Source organism: Lynx rufus, unplaced genomic scaffold (genome assembly GCF_022079265.1).
Source record: "Lynx rufus isolate CCGP_SWC_20201006 ecotype Redwood Valley unplaced genomic scaffold, mLynRuf1.p SCAF_8, whole genome shotgun sequence".
NCBI lineage: Eukaryota > Metazoa > Chordata > Mammalia > Carnivora > Felidae > Lynx > Lynx rufus.
In genome coordinates this window covers 25886384-25910897 of record NW_025814896.1, presented here as the reverse complement: position 1 = coordinate 25910897, position 24514 = coordinate 25886384, and the positions used below count along the sequence as shown (strand labels likewise).

Below are 24514 nucleotides of genomic sequence, written 5' to 3'. Positions count from 1 at the left end.
TGTGCTTCCCTCTCTCTCTCTGCCCCTCCCCCGCTCATTCTCTCTCTCTCTCTCTCTCTCTCTCAAAAATGAATAAAAATTAAAAAAAATTTTTTTAAGAGTTTTCTGAACATATGTCTAGCAGGAATTTTCTGTCCCTTCGAGCCCCAGCTCATGGGGAAGTTTCCCAGTTGGTTCTATTCAATGCAACCTTGGTTAGGGGTTGGGTTTTTTTCTATCATAGCCTCCCCACAAAGTGGCCAACACAACCAGAGAGGTTTCAAGTGTGTGTGTATTGAGGGGTATGCTGCCTCCAGGTGATGGTCTTGGATGAGGGCGCACCAGGGCAGCTCAGAGCTGAGCCCCTTTCTCCTCCCTCCCTGGCCTTCATCATGGGAAATGTGTCTTTTTGGCTTCTCCCATTGAGGCCTCTGGCTGCCTGCTCCTCCCCCTCCTGTCTTATCAATCTCTTTGCCCCTGTCACTCCAGTGCTCATCTTATCTAGACTTTGGGAGCAGATAACCTCACTGTACGACTTGACCCCAAGAATTTCTGATTCATGTGAGCTTCTCTGAGTCTTTGTTTCTGCTCTAGAGTGGGTCAGGACAGAGAAAATTGGCCCCTGATATTTTGGTGAGAAGAGGAGGGGAGAGAAGCACCCAGAAACCTCAAAGATTGATTTTTTAAGTTTATTTATTTATTGTGAGTGAGAGGGTGCGATGCTTGAACCCATGAACCGTGAGGTCATGATCTGAGCCAAAATCAAGAGTTGGATGCTTATTCGACTGAGCCACCCAGGCGTCCTAAAACCTCACAGATTTTTTTAATTTTCTAGGAAATATTTTTGGTAGTACATGGTTCAAAGATATAAAAAAAATACAAAGGCACAGACTGGAGAGCCCCCTCTCACCCTGTCTCCCATCTCCCCGCCCCCCCCAAGCTCACTGTGCTTGTTTCTTGATTCTCCTTCCAATTCTTTTCTACAAATGAAGCAAACATGAACATAGAGTCTCATTCCCTACCCTCCTTTTAACACAAGTGGACACATACTATAAACATCACCTTGCACTTTTTCATTTACTCTATTTGGAGATTTTCCTGTATTTGGACATCGAGAGCTTCCTTTTTGTTTAACTTTTTACAGCTGTGTGGTATTCTGTTGTCTGGATGAGCCATCATGTATTCGTCCCCTGGTGTGGGGACATTGCAATTTGTCTAATCTTCTGCTCTGATGAATAGGTTACAGTGAATTATGTACATTTTAAACATGGGCCGATGTATCTGTTGGATAATTTCTCAGAAGGAGACAACAGTCTGTGCCCTGAATGGACATAGGTTAAATTCAAATTACCCCCCACACACACATATGCACACACACGCACACACGCACCTATGCATGGATAAATTCTCAAGGGCCTTATCATCCACAGAGCATTGGAACCAACACAAGGTCCCTTAAGCTGTGAATCCACCTAAGAAGGAGACCAAAACGTGTACAGAAATGTTCTAATTAGGACATGATCTCAAGAAATGCTTTGCTCTGTCAAACTGGCAAGCGTTGGACACAAGCTGGGAGGGTGCAGGCAGGGCAGTGTTCAGTGGGGACAGAAGGGCGGATTTTTAAGGGGCCAAGCTATCGGTGACACTGCATGAGGATGACCATGTTTCGCTCACCTTCTCATCACTGCGGGGCCTCGGGAAATAAACCCTTGCCCTTCAAGTCTGTCTGTCTGTCCATCTATGTGTCTTGCCTATGCATCAGTACTATGATCTCTTTCCCCCCTTAGCCAACTGGTTAGGACGGTTTGTTGATGCACTTGGACCACTTCTCCAGAGCTGTTTCCTTGTCTGTAGAACCAATCCCATCTCCCAGACTTTCAACAGCAACAGCTCGTTTTCTCCTGTGGACCCCATGAGCACATTTTGTCGGCCAGTATTTCTCCTCCCCTCCCTTCCACACACATTTATCGAGCACGTACCGTGCCCCAGGTACTGTGCTGGGTGCTTGGACAGAGGAATATGTTCGTTTTCCTGCAGCAAGCAGCCCGCTAGAGGGGCAGATGAGCAGGAGGGAGTGACTTCTGCACACAGGAGCATCCCAGCCTGGGCCTAGCCCAGTGCAGAGTTCAAGGAGCATCTGTTGAACGAACGGATGGATGGATGGATGGATGAGTGAATGAGTGAATGAAAAGCCAAGCAATTTGCCTGGGCAGCCTGTCCGGCCAAGTCTGTGATGAATGTACATTGTCTGGCTTTCGGAACAATTTTCCAGTACTCAGGGGTTCTTGCTGCCCAGGGCCTGGCTCGGGACGCTGCGTGGACAAGCTTGGTGAGCTCCCTCCTCCTCCCCCACTCCTCTCTCCTCAGGCTTCTCCCCAACCTCGTGGACAACTTAGTGAACCGAGTCTTGGCCAACGTCCTCCCTGACTTGGTAAGAACCTATCCTGGGATGGGGAGCAAGGAGCACAGACTTTCCCCAGACGGAGGGAGCGCAGTCCAGCCTCCATCCCTGCGGGCGTGCAGGTGACCCAGAGGAGCCAGAGTCCTGGGGCCTGTTCTTGGAGGTCTGGGGAGGACCCTGACGAATGTGGAGGGACAGATGAGTGACGGGATAAGGAAGTGGAGCTTAAGAGTCATGCAGTTCTGGTTTGAATCCCAGCTCGGGCACTTCCGAGCCAGGTGACAATCCTATCACCTCTCTGATCTCGGTTTTCCCATCTATAAAATGGGGATCAGGAGAGCGCCTTCCCCGCAGGGCTGTGGGGAGGACAGTGCCAGGCACAGAGCACGCAGGCAGTAAACGCAGCTATTGTCATTGCTATTCCTGCGCCCCGCACCCCAGCGCCCAGCCCCGGCTCCAGAACCTCATGCCATCTCTCCCCCCACAGCTCTGCCCCATCGTGGATGTGGTGCTGGGTCTTGTCAACGACCAGCTGGGTCTCGTGGACTGTAAGTCCTTCCTGTTTTGCTTCATTCAGCCAGCGTCTTCCAGCCCTGATTTGGGCCCAGCCAGGGAAGGCGCCGGGGGGCATAGCATGTCTGGGAGGAAGGTCCAGTGTGGTGGGGGCACCAGGCCCCTCTCGGGCCCTTAGAGCGCGGTGTGGCTGATGTCACAGGAGAGAGGCTACCTGGCCTTCCCTCTTGGTGCCAGACATGCCTCCGGAGGGAGGAGCATCCCACCTGGCCCGGTGGCTAAGTCTCTGGACAGAGACAGTGAGGCTGGTCAGAGCCCTGGCTCTTTCCTGACAGCTGTGTGGACTTGGAAAGACTCCTTCCAGTTTCCTCAACTCTAATATGGGGGGCTGGCTTCAGCCCACAGAGGGATTGGAGAGTGAATAACAGGAGACACCATGAATACCGTTCAGGTCCCTAGAACCAGGCTCTGATACCAGCCGTGGTCCACGATTTCTGAGTGAACATTCCTGGAGGCAAGCCTGCCCCGTATGGTTGTGCGGTTCACGCACAGCAGGATGGCAGGGACCTCCTTTCCCATAAACTGCAACATAACGGAGGCACCTGACTTGTGAGGGACACAGTATCTATAGCCATACAGGGCGGCCCTCTTGGGTGGCGCTCCCGTCTCTCTGGGACCCCAGGAAGTTTGGGGATGGCTTTTGCAGACAGGTGAAATTCTGTCCTTTTGTGGCCAGGAACAAGGGAGGGAGAGCCCAGAGGATGGGGCTGTTGGTCATAAGCAGTCAGGGAAGTGCCAGCTTCAACTAAGCACCACGTTGTGGAACCTTAAAACTTCCTCCCTGGTCACAGTACTCCACAGTTTACAAAGCTTATCAATATGCAGAATCCCACAGACCCCACAATATAGTCCAAGGAGTTATACAAACCTATTTTACAGAGGAAGCAACTGAGGTTCAGAGAGGCACAGTGTCTTGCCTGAGGTCACACAGCAAGGAAGAGGCAGAGGTGGGATTTGAACCCAGAACTCTTGCTCTTTTCATGCTGCCATCTGGAGCTGGCGCCTTGCTGCCCCGCCCCCTTGGGGCATAAGAAGGGAAGGCATCTGGGAGGATGAAGGGGACTCCCTGTGACCCCACCTTTTCCTGCAGCTCTGGTTCCTCTGGGGATATTGGGAAGTGTTCAGTATACCTTCTCCAGCCTCCCGCTCGTGACCGGGGAATTCCTGGAGCTGGACCTCAACGTGAGTGCCGGGGCCCCAGGGAAGGGAAGGCAGGCAAGGGTGTGAGCGCCAGACCCATGGGCTTCTACTCAGTGTCTGGGAAGCAGTGTTGGACCAGGACCCTCTTCTGATTACTTGAAGACCTTCCAGAAGCCACATCAGGAAACGCAATCGCAGCCAACACTTACCAAGTGTTCGCTGCGTGGCAGGCACGTTCCAAGTGCTTTATGTAGATCGACTCCGTCTGTCTTCACAGCCACTGTATGACATAATAAGGTGACCTCCGTGCTGATGTCCATGCTCTAAAGACTCCCACCATGGCCAGTTTCAAGCTACTAACTTTATATCACATGCGTGGAGCTTTTGCTCTTCTGAGCTAGCGTGAGTGGGTTCCAGCACACCACTGAATCTGACCCCTACCTGTGCACGGGGCATACACACACGTTCTTTCCCCCCAGCCTGTACCAACATGGGTGCTTCCCCCGCTGCTCTATCAGCTACAGAACTGCGGGTGAACCCCACGCTGCCACGTACACAGGATACGTGTGAACACATATACGTACCCCCCAGTCTATTCACAAACAGTAGTCATTCAAGAGGTGTTTGTCGGTTACCTGCTGTGTGCCAGACTCCGTGCTGGGGCTGGGGGTGCACCGTGAACAAGGCAAGACCTCTGCCTTAATGGAGCTTACAATCCGTTGGAGGGGCTAGGCCATCCAAGAGTCACTCAAACAAATACACAATTAAAGATCATCAGTTCTGTGCAAGAGGGTCCCAGGATATCAGAGCCTAAAGCAAGGAGTCAGGCTGTATCCAGGGAGGTCATGGAGGGCTTCCCGGAGGAAGTGACATGTAAGCTGAGACCTGCCAGTAAGTGGGCCATAATAAGAGAAGAGCGTGGGTCAGGGAACAGTATGTGGGAAGGAGCCACGGTGGGAGTAGTGAGGTGGTGGCAGGGACTGACCAGGGGCAGTAGGGACGGAGTGGCTCTCAATGAGGCGGAGAAGTCCCCATGGGCAGACCACACAGCATCTGTAGAGCAGGGAGAGGGGTCTGGTCTTCAGGGAGTAGATACGCCATGGGCACTGTGCGGACACGTAATTAGCTCCTTTTGGCAGGGCGGAGGGGCAAGAAACCATGTTGGACACGTATTTAAAATAAAGGGCGATAGCTCATGGCTGTAAGTGGTCATAAAGTGAGAACTACAGGAGGTTCCATGCCATCACAAACGAAGAAAAGCCAGGGACCATAAAAGAAAGGGTAACTCAGACCCAGTGGGTTTAATCGAGGAAGGCTGCCGGGATGTCACCCCAGTCTCAGCCTCCTCCGCTCATCTCCCTGTAACCCTCCCTGTGACCCCTTTCCTCCCTGCTTCCCCAGACTCTGGTCGGGGAGGCTGGAGGAGAGCTCATTGACTATCCACTGGGGCGACCAGCCATGACTCCCAGACAAAAGATGCCAGAATTACCCCCCATGGGTGACAACACCAACTCCCAACTGGCCATTTCTGCCAACTTCCTGGGCTCAGTGTTGGCCCTCCTGCAGAAGCAGGGGGCACTGGATATCGACATCACCGACGGCATGGTGAGTCATGGTCCCATCCGGAGGTGGGCTGGGCTGGGCAGCAAACAGCTCCCCGTTGGTCCTGTCTAGTCCCCACAGCCTTGGGCAAATTGCTTTCAAGTGAGAACAGTAAGCAGATAGTGCACCCCTGACTCATTTCCCACTCACGGGCACGTATTGGTTATGTCAGTGTTTACCAAAGCACGGTGACTGAGATGATTTTAGGTGATTCGTAGACGTGGCATTAAAGAACATCAAATCATATGATGATGATCTCTATTCAGTTCTATTTAATTTTATGTCACTCCTTCTTTAAAATCATAGTATATATTCTTACATACGTATCTCAATATAAATGCTTAGGATCCTTTTACTTGGTAAACATTAATATTAAATAACTAAAAGATACATAAGGATAAGGTATGCTCCAGGATGATTTTCTTTCCAAACGTTTTCTTTTAAAAATGTCAAGCCTTCAGAAAAGTTACAAAATAGCACAATCAGTGCCCAAATATCCTTCACCTAGATTCACCAGTTAATATTTTGCCATATTTGCTTCATGTCTACAGATCCATCCATCTGCTCACCCACTGATCTACCCACCTACTCATCCATGCTTCCTTCCTCCCTCCCTTCCTCCCTTCCTCCCTCCCTTCCTCCCACCTACTCATCCATGCTTCCTTCCTCCCTCCCTTCCTCCCTCCCTGCCTCCCTCCCTTCCTCCCACCTACTCATCCATGCTTCCTTCCTCCCTCCCTTCCTCCCCTCTTCCCTCCCTCCCTTCCTCCCTTCCTCCCTCCTTCCTCCCTTCCTCCCTTCCTCCCTTCCTCCCCTCTTCCCTCCCTCCCTTCCTCCCTTCCTTCCTTCCTTCCTTCCTTCCTTCCTTCCTTCCTTCCATCATTCCATTCATCCACCTATCCAACCTATCTATCAGCAAGCTAGCTAGCTATTGTTGAACAATTTAAGTTTTTAGAAACATGACATCCCACTCCATAAATTTGTGTGTGTCTCCTAAGAACAAGCTATTCTCCAAAAAACCACCGTATGAATTATGTCCATCTTGATTCCACCAAGAAGTCTCCATTTGGTGCTAGTATATAGTTAATCCTCTCTTGTACTTTTAAGTGTCCTCTTTGTAACTCAGAGAGAGCAGGACTCACCCCCCTCAAAGCCCTCCACAGACAACAAGATCCATGGAGAATATAATGGCACTGTTTCATTTTTATTGCATTTACTTTCACAGTTGCCATTTCTTTCTGTCAAATGGTACTGACTTTTCATTTTTTAGTATTTGAGGTTTTCAAAAGCAGATCTTTGGATATGGCAGAATTATGCATTTAGTGGACACTGGGTTATGCACATGGACTCACCGATGTTCACCTTGTTTTGATAAAGAATTACATTTAGGCACGCCTGGGTGGCTCAGTGGGTTAAGCATCTGACTCTTGGTTTTGACTCAGGTCATGATCTCACGATTTGTGGGTTCAAGGCCCACGTGGGGCTCCAAGCTGGCGTGCAGAGCCTGCTTAGGATTCTCTCTCCTTCTCTTTCTGCCTCTTTCTCTCTCTCTCTCTGAATGAATGAATGAATAAATAAATAAATGAATGAGTAAATAAATAAATCAACAAAAAAAGTTAAGAATTACATCTAGAGGAGAAAGAGTCAGGTCTTTTCTTACCTCCTGCCCCATAAAGTCATGCCTATAGTAAGCTTAAGTGGATGGCCCTGTCCCCTTAACCACAAAACGGCTGCCGTGATCAGTATGTGGGTTGCCATTGGACAGGCAGGACCTCCCAAGGGGTCTTTGAAGGGAAGAAGATGCCCCTGCTGGTTGCCTGAGGGTGTGTAGGCGTTTAAGCACTGTGTTAGCAACTCCTGTCTGTCCCTGCAGCCTCAGGGACTCACATGCCCCTTCTTGCCCTGCAGTTTGAAGAACTTCCTCCTCTCACCACGTCCACGCTGGGAGCTCTGATTCCCAAGGTACGTAAAGCAGACGCGTCCCCTTGTCTTCAGCCCTCCCCTCCTTCCAGGTGTCCCAGGAACTGGGTCAGAAGGGGAGACGCCCACAACCAGGGTGGGGTGATCTGAGTGCAGTGACAAAGGTGTGGTGTCCAAATCCCCATGCCAGGAGGGCATGGAGGGTTGAGGTGGAAAGACCCTGAGCTGTAGCAGTGGACTGGTCTGCACATTTCTAATCCTGGCTACTTCAGGAAGTCTGGCTACTTCATCGCTGTGTGTCTTCAGGCCAGAGTCTTAACATCTCTGAGCCTTGGCTTCCTCATCGGTAAAAAAAGGATGCGAGCTCCTACTCCACACCTTCGTCTAGGAGAGTGAAGGAGATGAAGGTGATGGTTCACGTAAAGATGCTGACATGCGCAGGTGCATGGTGGCTCAGATGGGAGGAGCCAGATTTTTGGAGCAAACATGAACTTGAATTCCAGCTAAGCATGTCTCAACCATACTACCATAGGCAAATGACATCTCTCTGAGCCTCCGTTTTCTCCTCTGGGAAATGGGGCTAACAATGCCCACTTCACCGTGTGGCTGTGAACCTGGGAGTTGAACATAAGCACAGAGTAGGCATTTGATAAATGTTCACTATTATTGTTCTTGTTCATAATAACAAAATCTTTTTTTTTTTTTAAAAGGGCAAGTGTGCTCTTGTCAGATTATTAGGTATATACGATTGGAACAAAGGCCTTTCCGATCCCAGTTCTTGTCCCAGGGCTGGTCCAAAAACTGTTAGCCTGCACCTGGCAGGAGAGAGCTTCTTACACAGTAAGCGCTATGCAGGTACAAAGGATTGCTGTAACCTACGACCATTTTAGACATTTTTCATCTCTTTTCTACCTGTTCTGCTCCTGGTTCAACTTCAGAAGCAGGAAAGGAGACCCAAGTCAACAAATGATCACTATCGCCCTCATGCGGTTGGAAGCTGAATGGCATAGCACCATTATCTGAGGTCAAAAACAGCGGCAGGTCCCAGGGGCAGGTAGACTTCTATCAAATGGACCTTTTATTTACTGGACCACTTCTATGTCCACTGCACTTTACAGTTTATGAAAAAAATTTAAGAATTCCCTCTTTTATTTGGTTTTAATCATCCCCCTCATTCATGGGGCCGGAAAAGGGGAGCAATCCATTTCACAGACAGGGAAACAGAGGCTCAGAGAAGTCACACAACATGGCAAATGCTGTGCTGGCACAAAGACTCAGACCTTGAAATGGGACTCTGGGTCTGCAGCAGCGGAGATTCAGGCTAGACACGGGAGAGTGTCCCCTGGAGATCCAGGCTTAATCAGAGCTGGGGTGTGCATCCTGGGTCTCCTGCTGCTGTGGGGAGAGTTTGAGGTAACCTCTCCGCGTCCCTGTGAAGGAAGGTGTTGCTAATTATTGGAGACCGTGTATGTTGGGGTTGGCTCCTCCAGGTATCCCCAAAATCCCCTTGTGAAAAGCCAGTTACCAAATTATTGATTTGTTGAAAGCCAATTTGCCAAAGGGTGAATTCGCTCAGTGGTCATTTGGCTAAATCTACTAGATTTGCCAACAGATCAAGAGTTTGTTTAAAAGAATTTCACCTTGGGGCGCCTGGGCGGCTCAGTCGGATGCGGTTAATTAAGCATCTGATTCTTGATTTTGGCTCAGGTCATGATCTCTCCGTTCGTGAGTTTGAGCCCTGCATCAGGCTCTGTGCTGAAAGCATGGAGCCTGCTTGGGATTCTCTCTCCCTCCCTCTCTGTCTGCTCCTCCCCTGCTTGTGCTCTCTCAAAATAAATAAATAAACTTTACAAAAACTTTTTAAAAATAAGTAAGAATAAATAAAAGAATTTCACCTTGACAATGTGTTCAAGAACATGAGTAGAATCTTCTTAGTTCCAGGATCCACACTGCTGCATTGCCTGCGGAGAAGTTTCCATTTACATGGATTTCTTTTTAAAGTAGCTTTGTAGTTTTTCCCATATAGTTAAATTCATTTAATATATATTTTTAAAAAAATTTTTTAATGTTTAGTTTTGAAGGAGAGAGAGAGACAGAGCGTGAGTGGGGGAGGGGCAGAGAGAGAGGGAGACACAGAATCGGAAGCAGGCTCCAGGCTCCGAGCCGTCAGCCCAGAGCCCGACGTGGGGCTCGAACTCACAAACCACGAGATCGTGACCTGAGCTGAAGTCGGGCACCTAACCGACTGAGCCACCCAGGCGCCCCCATTTAGTATTTTTAAGAAAAGTGTTCCTTCGGGGCATCTGGCTGGCTCAGTCAGAAGAGCATGCAACTCTTCATCTTGGGGGTCATGAATGTGAGCCCCACGCTGGGTGTAGAGATTAAAGTCTTTTTTTAAAAAAAGAAAGAAGAAAGAAGAATGTTCCTTAAAATAAAGTTTTTGGTAAAGCAGTAATTCAGCACATATGGGAACTGACTTTTTGATGAACCGTCCCTTTAGCTCATTAGCTTTTGGGGAGTCCATTCACAGCAAACGGGCTCAGATTCCTCCCACCTGGGGGGCTCCAGAGACCCCTGCAAACCCAGGTAGGCTGTGCCTTGCTCTGAGTTTTCACTGTGAGGTGCCCCAAAATACAAACTTTCTCATTCCAGGTGGGGTGTCCAGAGGCAGCAGGAGGGGAGATGGGCCCTGGGCTTCTGAGTGACACAGCCCTGGGCTGCCATCTCAGCTCGCCTGCTGACTTTGGACAATTTGCTTGAACCTCAGTTTTTTAATTCTGTCACACGGAGAAAAAAATACCCTATGGATTTGTTGTAATGATTCGATGCAACCGTGAATGTCCGGACAAACCCATCTTGCGCAGTCGCAAATTCTGAGCATTTCCATGCATCGGACATTGAGCTCGAGGCTTTGCCGGCACCCCCACATTTAATTCTCGTAGCAACACCTTGTGAGGGGCTCGGAGAGGGCAGCCCCCTCCCCAAACGCGGCAGCAGGTGAGAGCCCTCACATGCATGCAGGGCTTGGGCATTGCTGCAGGTGCCCAGGGTGACACCCTGTGCCGTGTGTTTAGAGTTGGCTGCTGACCCCGCTACCCAGGGCCCCACTCACTCTGGCCTGGTGTCCCCCCTGCAAGGTGTTCCAGCAGTACCCCGAGTCCCGCCCACTCACCATCAGGATCCAGGTACCGAACCCGCCTTCAGTGACGCTGCAGAAGGACAAGGCACTGGTGAGGGTGTTTGCCACCTCCGAGGTCATGGTCTCCCAGCCCAATGACGTTGAGACCACCATCTGCCTCATTGATGTGGTGAGTATCAGTAGGGGGGTGAGGCACCGAGTGGTCTTCCGGAGTCCCCAGACCCCCTCAGATCCCCACGAAACCAACCGTAGTGACTATAAGCCCAACTTGGGGCCAGATGATCGATTCAAATTCAACCTTTAGCACTTTTAGCTATGTGAGCTTGGATGCGTCTCTCTCTCTCTCTCTCTCTCTCTCTGTGCCTCTCTTGCGTTACTTGGTTTGTAGCCTTAACCTGACACTATAAAATGCATTTGTTAGTTTATTTCTGGACAGAGATGTAATTTGTCTTATTCACTACAGCATCCTCAGCCTAGCCACAGAGTGCTACACATAGTAGGTGCTCAGTAAAGCACCTATTTGTTGAAGCAATGTGCTGTGTTAAGTGCCATTTCCCCCTTGGTGCTTAAAGCTTAAGATTCAGACACTTAGGGTTCTGCCCCATCTGCTATGTCTTCTCAGTCTTTCCTCCCAGGGCTCAAGACCAAATGAGCCACTTCTAATCCGGGAAGTGGGTATTCTCAGCTAGACCATGCCAAGCCATGGTGTATTGGGGGTCCTTTCTGGGCATCATCAGATGTCAGATTCAAAGGGCTGGTTCTCACCCGGGGAGTGGACATGGCTGTGCCTGATTCAGTCCCCTGTTGATCAGCCCCTGCTGTGTGGAAATTTTTCCATCAATAGCCTAAATGTCTGTATGATCCAGTTCAGAGTCCTGCCATGGCTCTCCAGTGCCTCCAGGATGCAGCCTTGATTTTTCTGGCCCTGCCCGATCTGGCCCCTTCCCACTCAGTCTCCTGCAGCCCTCTTACCTCCTTGCTCTCCGGCTTTCTCTCTTCCATCTAACGCCATCCTCTTTCCTGCCCCAGGGCTTTGGCACATACCCTTCCCACTGCCTGGATCACTCTCACACCTTCTTTTTCATCTGGCCGAGTGAACGTTACTGGGGCCTCGGCCGGCCCGTAAAAGGAGCTTTGGCCAAGACCTCGGGGAACAGCCTGTGTTACGCTGAGTGCTGACGCAGCACCCAGCCAGCGCCTGGTGCACAGACCGCTCCCAGTGGCGACACTTCATTCTCATCCCTCTTTCCTCCAGGACACAGAACTCTTGGCCATGTTTTCCGTGGATGGCGATAAGCTGATGATCGACGCCAAGCTGGACAAGTAAGGAGGTTGCAGACTCGGGCCCCTGTTGCTCAGAAAGGCCTCCTTGGTGCTGCCGTGCCTGGTGCCAGCTCCTGAAGGGACATCTGGGAGGTCACCGGAGGTCCCCCAGCATGGCTGTCAGGGTTGGGTAAATCCAAGAGGCTGCAAAGGTGAAAATGGGCTGTGACCGCCAAGGCCGCTGGCGCGAGCTGGGCAGTGGGGGTGATGCCGTGAGCTTGCTAGAAGGAACCTACCGCCGACAACAACTACCATATCAATAATAATGATGACGGCCGGCCGTGATGATGGGCCAGGCTTTGCACTAGGTATTTATGTGCATTCTCTTGTTCAGCCTTGCGATGGCCCTGCGGCATCTCCATCTTAAAGAGGAGACAACTAGGGCTTAGAGAGGCGGGTTGCCTTACTCAGGCCCACACAGCAGGTCCAGAGAGGGGCTCTGGGCCAGCCCAGGTCTGTCTGAGCTGGAGCTGCATCGCGTGGTTACAAGTGCAGGCTTTGGAGCCAGGCCATATGAGCTCAGATCCTAACGTGACCACTGACAGGCTGTGTGACAAAGGCCAAGTGACTCTGCCTCTCTGAAACTCAGCTTTCTCATCTGAAAATGGGGATAATAGTCCCTACCTCATAGGACTCATAATAACACTATGTGCCAGGCATTCAGCTAAGCCCTGAATGTGTCTCAATTCATTTCATTCTTGACCTCAGCCTATGGCAGTAAGTACTATTCTCATTCCCACTTCAAGATAAGTGAGACTGTGTGTAAAATTGTCAGCGTGTGCCTCGTTCATTATCACTTTTTCTTCTTAGGACAGTTGATCAAGCCCAACAATGGGAATTACTCAAAATAAGACATGACTCAGAGCCATCCAAGAGTTTCTAAGGAGGTGATGCCCGACCTAAGTCCTGGATGATGAGAAGGGGCCAGTGGGGGCTTGGGGGCAGCCAGAGCAGTGCAGGCAAACTTTAAAGGGCAGGAAAAAGCTGCGGTGTTGTGGATGGAGGGGCTGAGGGAAAAGGAGGGAAGGGAGTGGAAGTCGGCAGTAAAACACTGGTTTCTGTCCTGCTGGATGCCCTACGGCCCCAATGGCTTTGCCCCATGGGTGAGTCTGGTCTGGCCGCAGGTAGGGCTGTGGGTTTGCAGGTGAGATTCGGGTGCAGTGAGACTGAGACCCTCACAGCACAGACAGGGACCTCAAACCCAGGCCTCGAGCCACCCTCCTCAGAATAGCCCAGCAGCCAAAAACGCACCTCAGGGCAGAGTCCTGGGCTCTCCCTTCTGAGCTCTGTGGCCATGGCCAGTTACCCCGGGAGCCTCAGGTTACTCCCTGACGGGGTTGCCGGAAGGATCCGGCGAGGTAGGGATGATTGCTTATGTGTGCACGGCACGCACTATGTACCAGGCACGGGATTGACTTGGATGATTCCTTTAGTCCTTGCAGCCACTCACTTTGCAGATGAGGAAACTGAGGCATAGAGAGGGTAAGTACTTTGGCCAAGGACATACAGCCAGTAGGGGTCACAGTTATGATTTGAGCCTTATGTACAGACAGTCCCTCCTTATCCGCAGGGGATACGTTCCAAGACCCCCAGCAGATGCCTGAAAGTGCAGACGGTACCGAACCCCACCTCTACTGGGTCTGGGTCTTCCTGTACAAATGTACCTGTGATAACGTTCCATTTATAAACTAGGCCCGGTAAGAGATTAACAGCAACCATAATACAAGAGGACAATTATAACAACACCCCATAATAAAATTTACGTCTCTCTTTCTCAAAATACTGTGCTGTACTCACCGGCCTTCTGGTGATGATGCGAGACGATAAAATGTCTAGGTGCCGAGATGAATGAAGCCGGGTGAATGATGTAGGCACTGTGATGTAGCATTAGGCTACCACTGACCTTCCGGCAGCACATCAGGAGGGGGATCATCTCTTCCAGACTGCAGCTGAGTGCGGGTCACTGAGACCACGGAAAACAAAACCTCCGCTAAGGGGCTCCTGTGTAGAGTATAAAAGCCTCCGCGTCGCGTCTAATACATAGTTGGTGCTCAATACGCGGAGATCAACGTCGTTCTTACTGACTGCCCCCCGGGTCAAGCAAGGTCTTTGTGAGGATGTTCGCGGAGGGGCTTTCGATAGTTTATGGGAATATAAACCCCATATGATTCTCAGGCAATCACCACTTCTAACAGGCCGTTTGCTTTATTGGCAGGACTCACCTCAACCTCAGAACCTCAAACGTAGGCAACTTTGATGTAAGTACTAAGCGCAAGCTCAAGGGCAAGATATTCTGGGAACGGTGTCCCCACGTGGCTAGCTGGGGCCGAGGGAGTCTGTGAATTCCAAAACATTGGCACCATCTCTGCCAGGCCTCCTTTACAGGTGGGGAAACTGAGGCCCCCAAAGCCAGTGAGGGGCAGAGTACAGACTCACAGCTCCAACTCTGCCAATGAGGCTGTCCCATTTTAATGGTTTTTATTTTTTATTTTTGAGAAAGAGAGAGAGAGCACCAGTGGGGAGGGGCAGAGAGAGGGAGACACAGAGAGGCAGGCTCCAGGCTCCGAGTGTCAGCACAGAGCCTGACGCAGGGCTCAAACTCATGAACCGCGAGATCATGACCTGAGTCGAAGTCGGACACCCAACCGACTGAGCCACCCAGGCGCCCCAAGGCTGTCCCATTTTAAACCACCTGCTCCCATGGAGGCAACCTGGCCCAAATCCCTCTGCTCTGAAGCGGGGGGGCGGTAGGGACAGCCATGTCCCAGGACCCCTTCCTTTCTGGATCTGGAGGCTTGGCTTTGCCACTGACTCCTATGTGACTTTCAGCAATACCAACTCACTCCGAGCCTCAGTTTCCTCATCTGTAAAGCAAACAGTTCCGGATATGTTTCTAACCACCCCTTTACCACCACGTTCTGAAATTCTGCCTTTCTAACCGGAGAAGCTCAGATTCTAGGGGTGGGTCCCGTTTCATCTGTTTATTCTTGGGTCCCCCCACACCACCAAGAGTCTCCAGAAATGCCCCTCTTCTCTTTTACAAATTGACAACAGATGTTTGCTTTCTAGAACAGTTGTGGTGAGACTTCCATGTGCACAGAGAGAGTCAAATACCTACCGTGTTGCCTATTTTTGGGTTTTTCCACCCCTAGCCTCCACAACCCATGTTGCTGGTGTCACCAGCTGCATTTTATAGATGGAGAAGCTGGGGCCCAGGGCTGGGCAGTGACGTGCCTCACAGCTGCCTGGGGCACAGCTGGGACCAGAACTGGCATCTCTGGACTCCGAGAAGAAAAGAAGCTCGCACAGTGTGAAATTAGAGACTATTTCTGGGGCCACAGAGACTGGCACCAAATTAAGCTTTTTTTTTTTTAAACCAAATTTCTCTCGTTTAATCCTCACAACAAACTTATGATTTGGGTAGAGCTATTAGCCCATTTTCCAGATAAGGCAGCCCAATGCAGAGAAGCTGGGGGGCTTGCCCAAGGTCACAGCGCTGGGATGAAAGTCCCGTGCTCTTGTCGCGGCCGCACCATGCGGTTCTACAGCCAGGCAGGGACTTTACATGGAGGAGTTTACATTCGGCTTTTACAACCGCTGTACAAGAAAGGAGTATTCACTCCTATCTTCAGCTGTGGAAACCAGGGCTTAGAGAAGTCAAGAGCATGCGCACATGAGAAGTCTCAAGGCTAGGTATTTTACCTGATCTGCCTGTGATCCTCGCCGCATCCTTGCAGGCTGGGCTTGCTGGCCCATTTTACAGCTGAGGAAACTGAGGGTCAGAGAGGTGAGGGAGACTTCTCAGAGGCCCACGGAGACTGAGCTGGGATGGAACCCCAGAGTGTTAGCTACACAGCCCGAGGGCCTTCCATGACACCAGGGTGGCTGCAGAGTGAGCCACGGTAGACCAGTGCTCCGGGCCTCCCCCAGTCCCTGCCTCACCATGAGCCTGGGACCGGCGCTTGCCCTGCTCTGGGCCTCAGTCTCCCCAACTACACCAAGAGCAGGTGCACAGATGAGCCTTGCGGCTGTCCACCTAGGTGGTTCTAAAGTCACGGCAGCTCCCAGATTCTCCCAGAGCAGCTCTGCGCCTTCCAGCCACAGGGCAGGGCCTCAAGGGGCCCCCGGGGATCTGAGCGAACCAATGCCTGGGTTGAGTTCTCGTCCTTCCCCTGCAGGTTGGCCTCTTGGAGGTGCTGGTGGGGAAGATCTTTGACCTGGCGTTTCTGCCCGCCATGAACGGTGAGAGCGGTGCCTGCGCCTCCGCGGGGGTGGGGGGTGGCTTGGGGACCTGGTGGCTGCTGGTTCGTCGGGCATGTTTGACACACAGCCATTCTACCTCAACCGTATTCCTGAGAGCTTCATTCTAAGCTTATTTATTTAACCCTCTGAGCGCAAATATTGCCCCAAGGGTGCATCAACTTCCATATTTGCTGCTTCTGCCGCCGCCTTCTCTCCTTCTCCTCCTTCTCCTTTTTCTGTCCTTCTCCTCCTCCTTCTCCTCCCCCTCCTCCTCCTCTTCCTCCTCCCTTTCCTTCTTCTTCACTTATTTGGCTGATTTTTCTGATTATCCATGTGAAATTCTGATCACACATGAAAATTATATGTGTGTAAGTTTTAGAAAGTCCTGAACAGTTTAAAAGGTAAAATCCCGAGACGCCTGGGTGGCTTGGTCGGTTAAGTGTCCGACTTCGGCTCAGGTCATGATCTCACGGTCCGTGAGTTCGAGCCCCACGTCGGGCTCTGTGCTGACAGCTCAGAGCCTGGAGCCTGTTTCCTTCTCTCTCTGCCCCTCCCTGTTCATGCTCTGTCTCTGTCTCAAAAATAAATAAACGTTAAAAAAATTTTTTTTAATAAATAAAAAATAAATAAAAGGTAAAATCTCACCTCCCAGAGGCAGTTAATCTAGACCCCTGGTTATATTTCCTATTAAACTCTTTTTTCTCCATTAAAAAAAAATATGGCCTAAAATATTTCCTGATATCTTTGAGGTTTATTTTTAATCGTGGTAAAATACCCATAATGTGAGATTTACCTTCTTAACCATTTTTAGGTATATAGTTTAGTATTATTAGGTATATTGACATTGTTATGTCCCTGATTGATTTTTGTTTTTGTTTTTTGTGTTTTGTGTTTTGTGTTTTTTTTTATCTTTGATATCACGTATTTAATTTTACATGCAGCGACAGTGTGAATACATTATTGTTGTAGAAAGTTTCGTCAGTACAGATAAAGCTAAAGTTGCTCTTACCGATCTCCCCAGCCTCCTAACCCAGAATCCGCCCCCTAGGCAGCCACGTTATCATGAGAGGGTTTTCTTGCCCAACTTCATAAAAAGAAGGGACGGAGCATGATTCCCCCTCTCTGTGGTGCCTCAAGGATGTTATCAGGAAGCCACCTGACCTGCAGGGCCACTGGAGGCTGGGGTAGCTGAACCCCATTTTAACTGGAAACCTCGCCCCCAAGGCCTCCGCCGGTCTGGCCGCACCCTCCCTCTCCCTGCGTCTGCATCATGGAGAAGAGGACAGAGAGGGGCTGCTGTGAGCTCTACCAGCGAGGGTTCGTTGGGGGTGCTCTTGATGTCAGATGGACCTTTATCCCGAAAACTGTCACCAGAGGAGGCCAAATCTCAATCACAGAAAAGCCCTGGCCACCAAGGCCAGGCACGTTCGCCAGCGGAGAAGACGACGTCAGGAGCTAGGCTGGGCTGGGCTGACCTGTGAGGCAAGAGGTGGAGACTCTCACCCTGGCTTGGTCACTAAGAGGTGGTGTGAACCTCTTGGTGGAGGCCCCTTGGTCTCGCTGTAATGCAATTTACCATTCTCAAAAGTGAGAGATTGGATGGGGCGCCTGGGTGGCGCAGTCGGTTACGCGTCCGACTTCAGACAGGTCACGATCTCGCGGTCCGTGAGTTCGAGCCCCGCGTCGGGCTCTGGGCTGACGGCTCAGAGCCTGGAGCCTGTTTCCGATTCTGTGTCTCCCTCTCTCTCTGCCCCTCGCCCGTTCATGCTCTGTCTCTCTCTGTCCCAAAAATAAATTAAAAAAAAAAAAAAACGTTGAAAAAAAAAAAAAGTGAGAGATTGGAGAAGAACCAGGATTCTCAAAGTGGGTTCCATGAAAAAATTCATCCCATAAGATACTCTTAAGGAAAGGGTTCCGTGGTGCCAAGCAAGTTTGGGAAATTCTGAATATACTACTCTGGGGTAGGTTTACAATGTCCCTTGCTCTCTGAAAAGTCCTGCTGGAGGCAGAAAATCTGTTTGACTTCATTTAATCCAGATTCCTTCACTTGTCTTTTCATCCCTCTCTTCGTTCTTACGTTCTTTCCTCCCTTCCTTCCTTCTTCCTTTCCTTCCTCCCTTCCTTCCTTCCTTCTCTCCTCCCTTCCTTCCTCCCTCCCTTCCTTCCTTCTCTCCTTCCTTCCTTCTCTCCTTCCCTCCTTCTCTCCTTCCTTCCTTCTCTCCTTCCTTCCTTCTCTCCTCCCTTCCTTCCTTCCTTCTCTCCTTCCTTCTCTCCTTCCTTCCTTCTCTCCTTCCTTCCTTCTCTCCTTCCCTCCTTCTCTCCTTCCTTCCTTCTCTCCTCCCTTCCTTCTCTCCTCCCTTCCTTCCTTCTCTCCTTCCTTCCTTCTCTCCTTCCTCCCTTCTCTCTTTCCTTCCTTCTCTCCTCCCTTCCTTCCTTCCTTCTCTCCTCCCTTCCTTCCTCCCTTCCTTCCTTCCTTCTTTCTCTCCTCCCTTCCTTCCTCCCTTCCTTCCTTCCTTCTTTCTCTCCTCCCTTCCTTCCTTCCTTCTCTCCTCCCTTCCTTCCTCCCTTCCTTCCTTCCTTCTCTCCTTCCTTCCTTCTCTCCTTCCTTCCTTCCTTCCTTCCTTCCTTCCTTCCTTCCTTCCCAGAACATGAATCAGTATGAATCTACTTCAGTTCTGCCAATCTAAAAGCAAACAGCACATCCCATGGCAGTCACTTGTTGGGGCCCCATGTGTATCCTTCCATACCTCCATTCAGCAAACATCTGTCCACTCCTCTGTGCCCAGCCCAGGGCTGGGTGACACCGGGGACACAGTCCTTGCCTGCAAGAAACTCACAAGACGGGTAGAGGTGACAGATGTGGAAGCAGAGAATTAACATTCTGTGATTTCAATAATGGTGGGGGGGGGGCAGTTCGAGGGAGAGGCAGGAGCCCAAGGTTCCTCGGCCTGGGGTGGAGGAAATCTCTTAGAGGGCATGACATCCAAACAGTCCCGGGGAAGGCTCAGAGCCTGTCAGGCAGGCAAGGGTGAGGGAGTGTGCTCTGGGTGGGAGAATCTACAAGGACAAAGGCCTAGAGACATAGGAGAAATGGCTGGTTTCCTTGAAAATATTGGTAGCCTCCTGTGTGGCTGACACCTCTTAGCCACGCTGACTGTGCCTGACCGTTTTGTTTTGTCTCTTTTCACAGCCGTGCTGGGCTCTGGCGTCCCTCTCCCCAAAATCCTCAACATCGATTTCAGCAATGCAGACATCGACGTCTTGGAGGTAAGGGAGGAAGAGCTCTTTTCGCTCTCCACTCCATGCCCAGGAATTGGGAGGAGGAAGAGAAGGGAGGTGAAGGGTGGGGCAAGAGGGGCCTGTTTCCTCAAAGGGCGGGGCTGGGGGAACAAGACACCAAGCTTAAGAACCCTTAAAGTTTTCCGACCCACCATCTCATTTCGTCCTCATGGCAGACGTCCTCGCCCCCATCTCGCAGATAGGAATACTGAGGCTCAGAGCAGTAAGGGGCTCACCCAAAGTGGAAGTGTGATGTAGTTGGTTGGAAAAACTTTTACTGAGCACCTTCTGAGTGCCAAACAATATGCAAGGGGCTGGGAATACAGCAGCGAGCAAAATGTACAACCCTGACCCTTGCAAAGCTCGCCCAGCCAGTGGGAAGATGGGCCTTTGGATAAATATTCCTGAAGTAATTGCTAATTATAATCATGGCAGTTGCCTTGAAATTCAAATGCAGGGGGTCTTTTTCCACTATAAAAACCACATATGCTCATTATCTGCAATTTGGAAAATACAGAAGAGATTAAACAAACACCTGTTTATCCTCTTAGACATATTTGCAACCTAGAAATGAACATTTAGAGCATTTCGCTGTTTTCATCCCAGTCTTTCTGGAGTTTTATTTTTAAACACAATTTTGATCAGTAAGGCACAGGCATTAAAGAATGAGGATGCTAGAACCCAACAGCCTGGGTTCAAATCCTGCCTCTGCCAGTATCCTGCTGGGAGACCCCAGATAAGTTACTTAACTTCTCTGAGCCTGTTTTCTCCTCTGTAAAAAGGGGCTAACCATAGTACCTAACTATAAGGCTACTTTTAGAATAAAGTGAGATTCTACGTGTAAAGTGCCTTAAACAGCCCCTGGCCCACAGTGAGGAGTCTAGAAGGGTCCATCATCCTCAGTGTCCTCATTGTAATAAAGATCCTGGTGCACAAAGGTGTTTCTGGGTCTGGGATTCAGTATGCTCCTCAGAACACACTCCCAGAAATGGAAAGAATGGGCTTTTCCCCCAGAACAACCATTTCTTTTTCAAAAGATGGCCCCGTCCACACCGCCTCCAGCAGCGTACAGAGAGCCCAGCTCCTCACACACCTGCCGGGCTTGGGTCTCAGCCCAGGCAGGGATGGCCCTCACCACCACCTCACGGGAGCAGTCAAAGGAGGCGGGCAGTGACCTTGAAGGGGCAGTGCGGACAGAGGTCAGATGTAGGCGCTGGGATGGTCCTCAGTGGTGCGTGTCCTGGTCCCATCTCTTGAGCTCCTGGAGGGCCTCCGTGCTGCCCTGAGCCTCAGTTTCCTCATCTGAAAATGGGAACGGTAATGCCCCTCTCATAGGGTTTGTGATGAGAAATTAAATGAGATACAGCATTTTATTTATTTATTTATTTATTTATTTAGAGCGCCCGCATGTGAGCAGGGATGAGGGGCAGAGGGAGAGGGAGAGAGAATCTTGAGCAGGCTCTCACGACCGTGAGATCCTGGCCTGAGCTGAAATCTACAGTCAGATGCTTAACCGACTAAGCCACCCAGGCGCCCCAAGATACAGCATCTTAGTGTTAACTACTCTTCACTTTTAAAGGGGGGTTAGGAAATACGGATGGGATTGGCACAAATTTATCATCACCGTCACCATCATCATCATATGCCATTTCCCAAGCACATCCTGTGTCCCATGCACTAGTTCGTATGCATTTGGGCCCTAGCACAACCCTGGCTGCTGTTTGCCCTCATGTCATAGATGTAGGACCTGAGGGTCAGAAAGGGTAGGCCACCTGCCCGAGGTCAGCCAGCTCCTGAGAAGTAGGTTTTGCACTGAAATAATGGAGGTGGCGCCAACCAGTGATTCTCGACGGGGGCTGTAATGCAAGCCCCCTCCCCAACCTGAGAGCCCTTTTTAAATTACCGGGGATGATTTTTTCTTTCCTAGATAATCATGCTTGAGTATTTCACATCAAAATACATATTATTTCATTATAAACTACTTATCTTTTATTTCTTCTTTATATTCTAGTAAGGGATGTAAGTAGATTATATAGGTTATGAATTTTATTGCAGAATAATAAAAGAGAAAAAAAGAATAATAAGAGAGATAACACAAATACCTGTAATAAAATGTAAAATGGAGTGTTGGTTCTGAAAGGTATAGAACCACTGAGTTATTTACTTTTTGTGCATAAACATTTTATTTTTTATTTTTTTAATATAATTTATTGTCAAATTGGCTAACATACTCTGTGTAAAGAATGCTCTTGGGGGGCACCTGGGTGGCGCAGTCGGTTAGGCGTCCGACTTCAGCCAGGTCACGATCTCGCGGTCCGTGAGTTCGAGCCCCGCGTCGGGCTCTGGGCTGATGGCTCAGAGCCTGGAGCCTGTTTCCGATTCTGTGTCTCCCTCTCTCTCTGCACCTACCCCGTTCATGCTCTGTCTCTCTCTGTCCCAAAAATAAATTAAAACATTGAAAAAAAAAATTTAAAAAAAAAAAAATAAAAAAAAAATAAAAAAAAAAAAGAATGCTCTTGGCTTTTGGGGTAGATTCCTGTGGTTCATCACTTACATACGACACCCAGTGCTCATCCAACAAGTGCCCTCATCAATGCCCATCACCCACTTTCCCTTCTCCCCCACCCCCATCCACCCTCAGTTTGTTCTCTGTATTTAAGAGTCTCTCATGGTTTGCCTCCCTCCCTCTCTGTTTGTAACTATTTTTCCCCCTTCCTTTCCCCCATGGTCTTCTGTTAAGTTTCTCAAGATCCACATATGAGTGAAAACATATGATATCTATCTTTCTCTGACTGACTTATTTCACTTAGCATAATACCTTCCAGTTGCATCCATGTTGCTGCAAATGGCAGGATTTCATTCTTTCTCATTGCCCAGTAGTATTCCATTGTATATATAAACCACATCTTCTTTATCCATTCGTCGGTTGATGGACATTTAGGCTCTTTCCATAATTTGGCCATTGTTGAAAGTGCTGTTGTAAATATTGGGGTACATGTGCCCCTAAGAATAAGCACTCCTGTATCCCTTGGATAAATTCCTAGTAGCAGAACCACTGATTTAAAGACCCAGTCCAGTCTTGGTCTCATACAACCTCTGTAAATAGTAGCTAATTCTTCTCCTTCTCTTCTCCTCCTTCTTCCTCTTCTTCCTCTTCTTCCTCTTCCTCTTTCTTCTTGTTATTATTATATGGGTCTAGCCATGTATTTTGATTTTTCATTTTCTTTTTTTGTTGTTGAGAGAGAGAGAGGGCGCAAGTGAGCAAGGGGCAGAGAGAGGAAGAATCCCAGAAGGGGAGAGAGAGAGAGAGAGAGAGAGAAGCAGGGATCACCCGAAGCAGGGTTCATCTTTTACCTGAAGTGGGCTCGTGTTCACCCAAAGCAGGGCTTGAGCTCACCCGATGTGGGACTTGAACTCACCAACTGTGAGATCATGACCTGAGCCAAAGTCAGATGCTTAACAAATGAGCCACCAAGGCGCCCCTAATTTTTCATTTTCAAACAATTTTAGACTTACAGAAGAGTTGAAAAAATAGTACACAGAGCACTAGAACACTCTTCACTCAGTTTCCCCTAATGTTGCCATCTTATATACCCAGAGTATAATGATCAAAACCAGGAAGTTCACACTGATACAAAACTATTAACTGATCTACGGGCCTTCCTTGACAGTTTTCCCACTGATGTCCTTTGTCTGGTTTAGGATCCAGGATCCCACTTTGCATTTGGTCATCAGTCCAAATCTGCGACAGTGTCCTCCAATGTGTGACAGTTGCTAAATTTTCCCTTGTGTTTTATGACCTTGACATTTCTGATGAGTCTGGCCCGTTGTGTGGAGTGCCCTACAATTTGGATTTGACAGATGTTTTCTCATGATTATATTGAGGTTATGTATTTTTGGCAAGAACACCACTGAAGCGATGCTGTGTGCCTTCTCAGTGCACCGTATCGGGGGCACACAATGTCAATGCCTTCTTCCCAGGGATATTGACTTTGATCATGTGGTTAAGGTGGTTCCTGCCAGTTTCCCCACTGTTAAGTTATGATTTTTCCCATTGTAACTAATAAATATCTCACAAGGAGATACTTGGAGATGACCCAAATATCCTACTTCTCATCATGCTTTCTGCCACTCATTTTAGCATTCTTTAATGGTTCTTGTCTGCAACAGTTATTAGTGCGGTGTTTGCCCAATGAAGACTCTATAACTCCTTTCACATTTATTAGGTAGAAATCTCCTACGAGGAAGAACCATCCCTGCTCACCTATTTATTTATTGCTCCAATAATTTATATCAGTACAGACTCATGGGTATTTATTTTGTTCTGTGGGTTAAACCTATTATTTACTTTGTTGTAGATATTTTTAGTTGTGGAAATTGGATTTGGGGAGAGTGTGGACAGAGGCCCAGGCCTGCTTCTCTTATTTGGGAGAAGAAAGAGATGAGGGGTGGGGAGGGAAGTGTCTTGCCCAAGGTCCCCTGTACAGGGCAAGCCAATGACATGGCCAGGGTGATCTTCAGGCCCCTTGCCCCCAATTGTCTCCTGTCTTCAGAACTGCTCCTTCCCAGAAATGTGACTTGCCCAATCCAAAGGCAGGTGACTACTAGGCTGCAGGCAGAAGTCATCTCATCCATTAACTGGATTCTCTCTTCTGTTCTCCAAGGACCTTCTGGTGCTGAGTGCCTGAACAACAGAGGCAGAGATGCTGCCGAAGCCCTGGAAGAAGCCAGAACCAGCCCTGAAAAGACTTTGCCTAACACAGCCCCTGGCCCCGAGTCCCTTCAGCCCCCTATGACAGTCCTTCCCCAGTCCTGCAACTCTCTTCCCACATGCCCCCACCCAAAAAAGGAACCAGCCATTAGCCCTGTGGGCAAACAGTCCCATCCACGGTTAGCCCTACAGTCAGCACCCACAG

The 24514-nt window shown here is 49.6% G+C and overlaps 1 protein-coding gene across 1 annotated transcript in view; it reads left to right on the top strand.

Moving 5' to 3' along the window:
* The window catches only part of BPIFB4 (BPI fold containing family B member 4), a 29027-nt gene extending 4741 nt beyond the window's left edge, over nt 1–24286 (top strand). Inside the window, exons 6-16 of the mRNA XM_047069875.1 lie at nt 2347–2410; nt 2868–2928; nt 4044–4135; nt 5495–5698; nt 7604–7657; nt 10753–10923; nt 12010–12077; nt 14293–14335; nt 16256–16319; nt 19510–19586; nt 24263–24286. Coding sequence (XP_046925831.1) covers nt 2347–2410; nt 2868–2928; nt 4044–4135; nt 5495–5698; nt 7604–7657; nt 10753–10923; nt 12010–12077; nt 14293–14335; nt 16256–16319; nt 19510–19586; nt 24263–24286 — 922 coding nt within the window. The remainder of the gene's footprint in view (nt 1–2346; nt 2411–2867; nt 2929–4043; nt 4136–5494; nt 5699–7603; nt 7658–10752; nt 10924–12009; nt 12078–14292; nt 14336–16255; nt 16320–19509; nt 19587–24262) is intronic.
* The last annotated feature ends 228 nt before the right edge of the window (nt 24287–24514 follow it).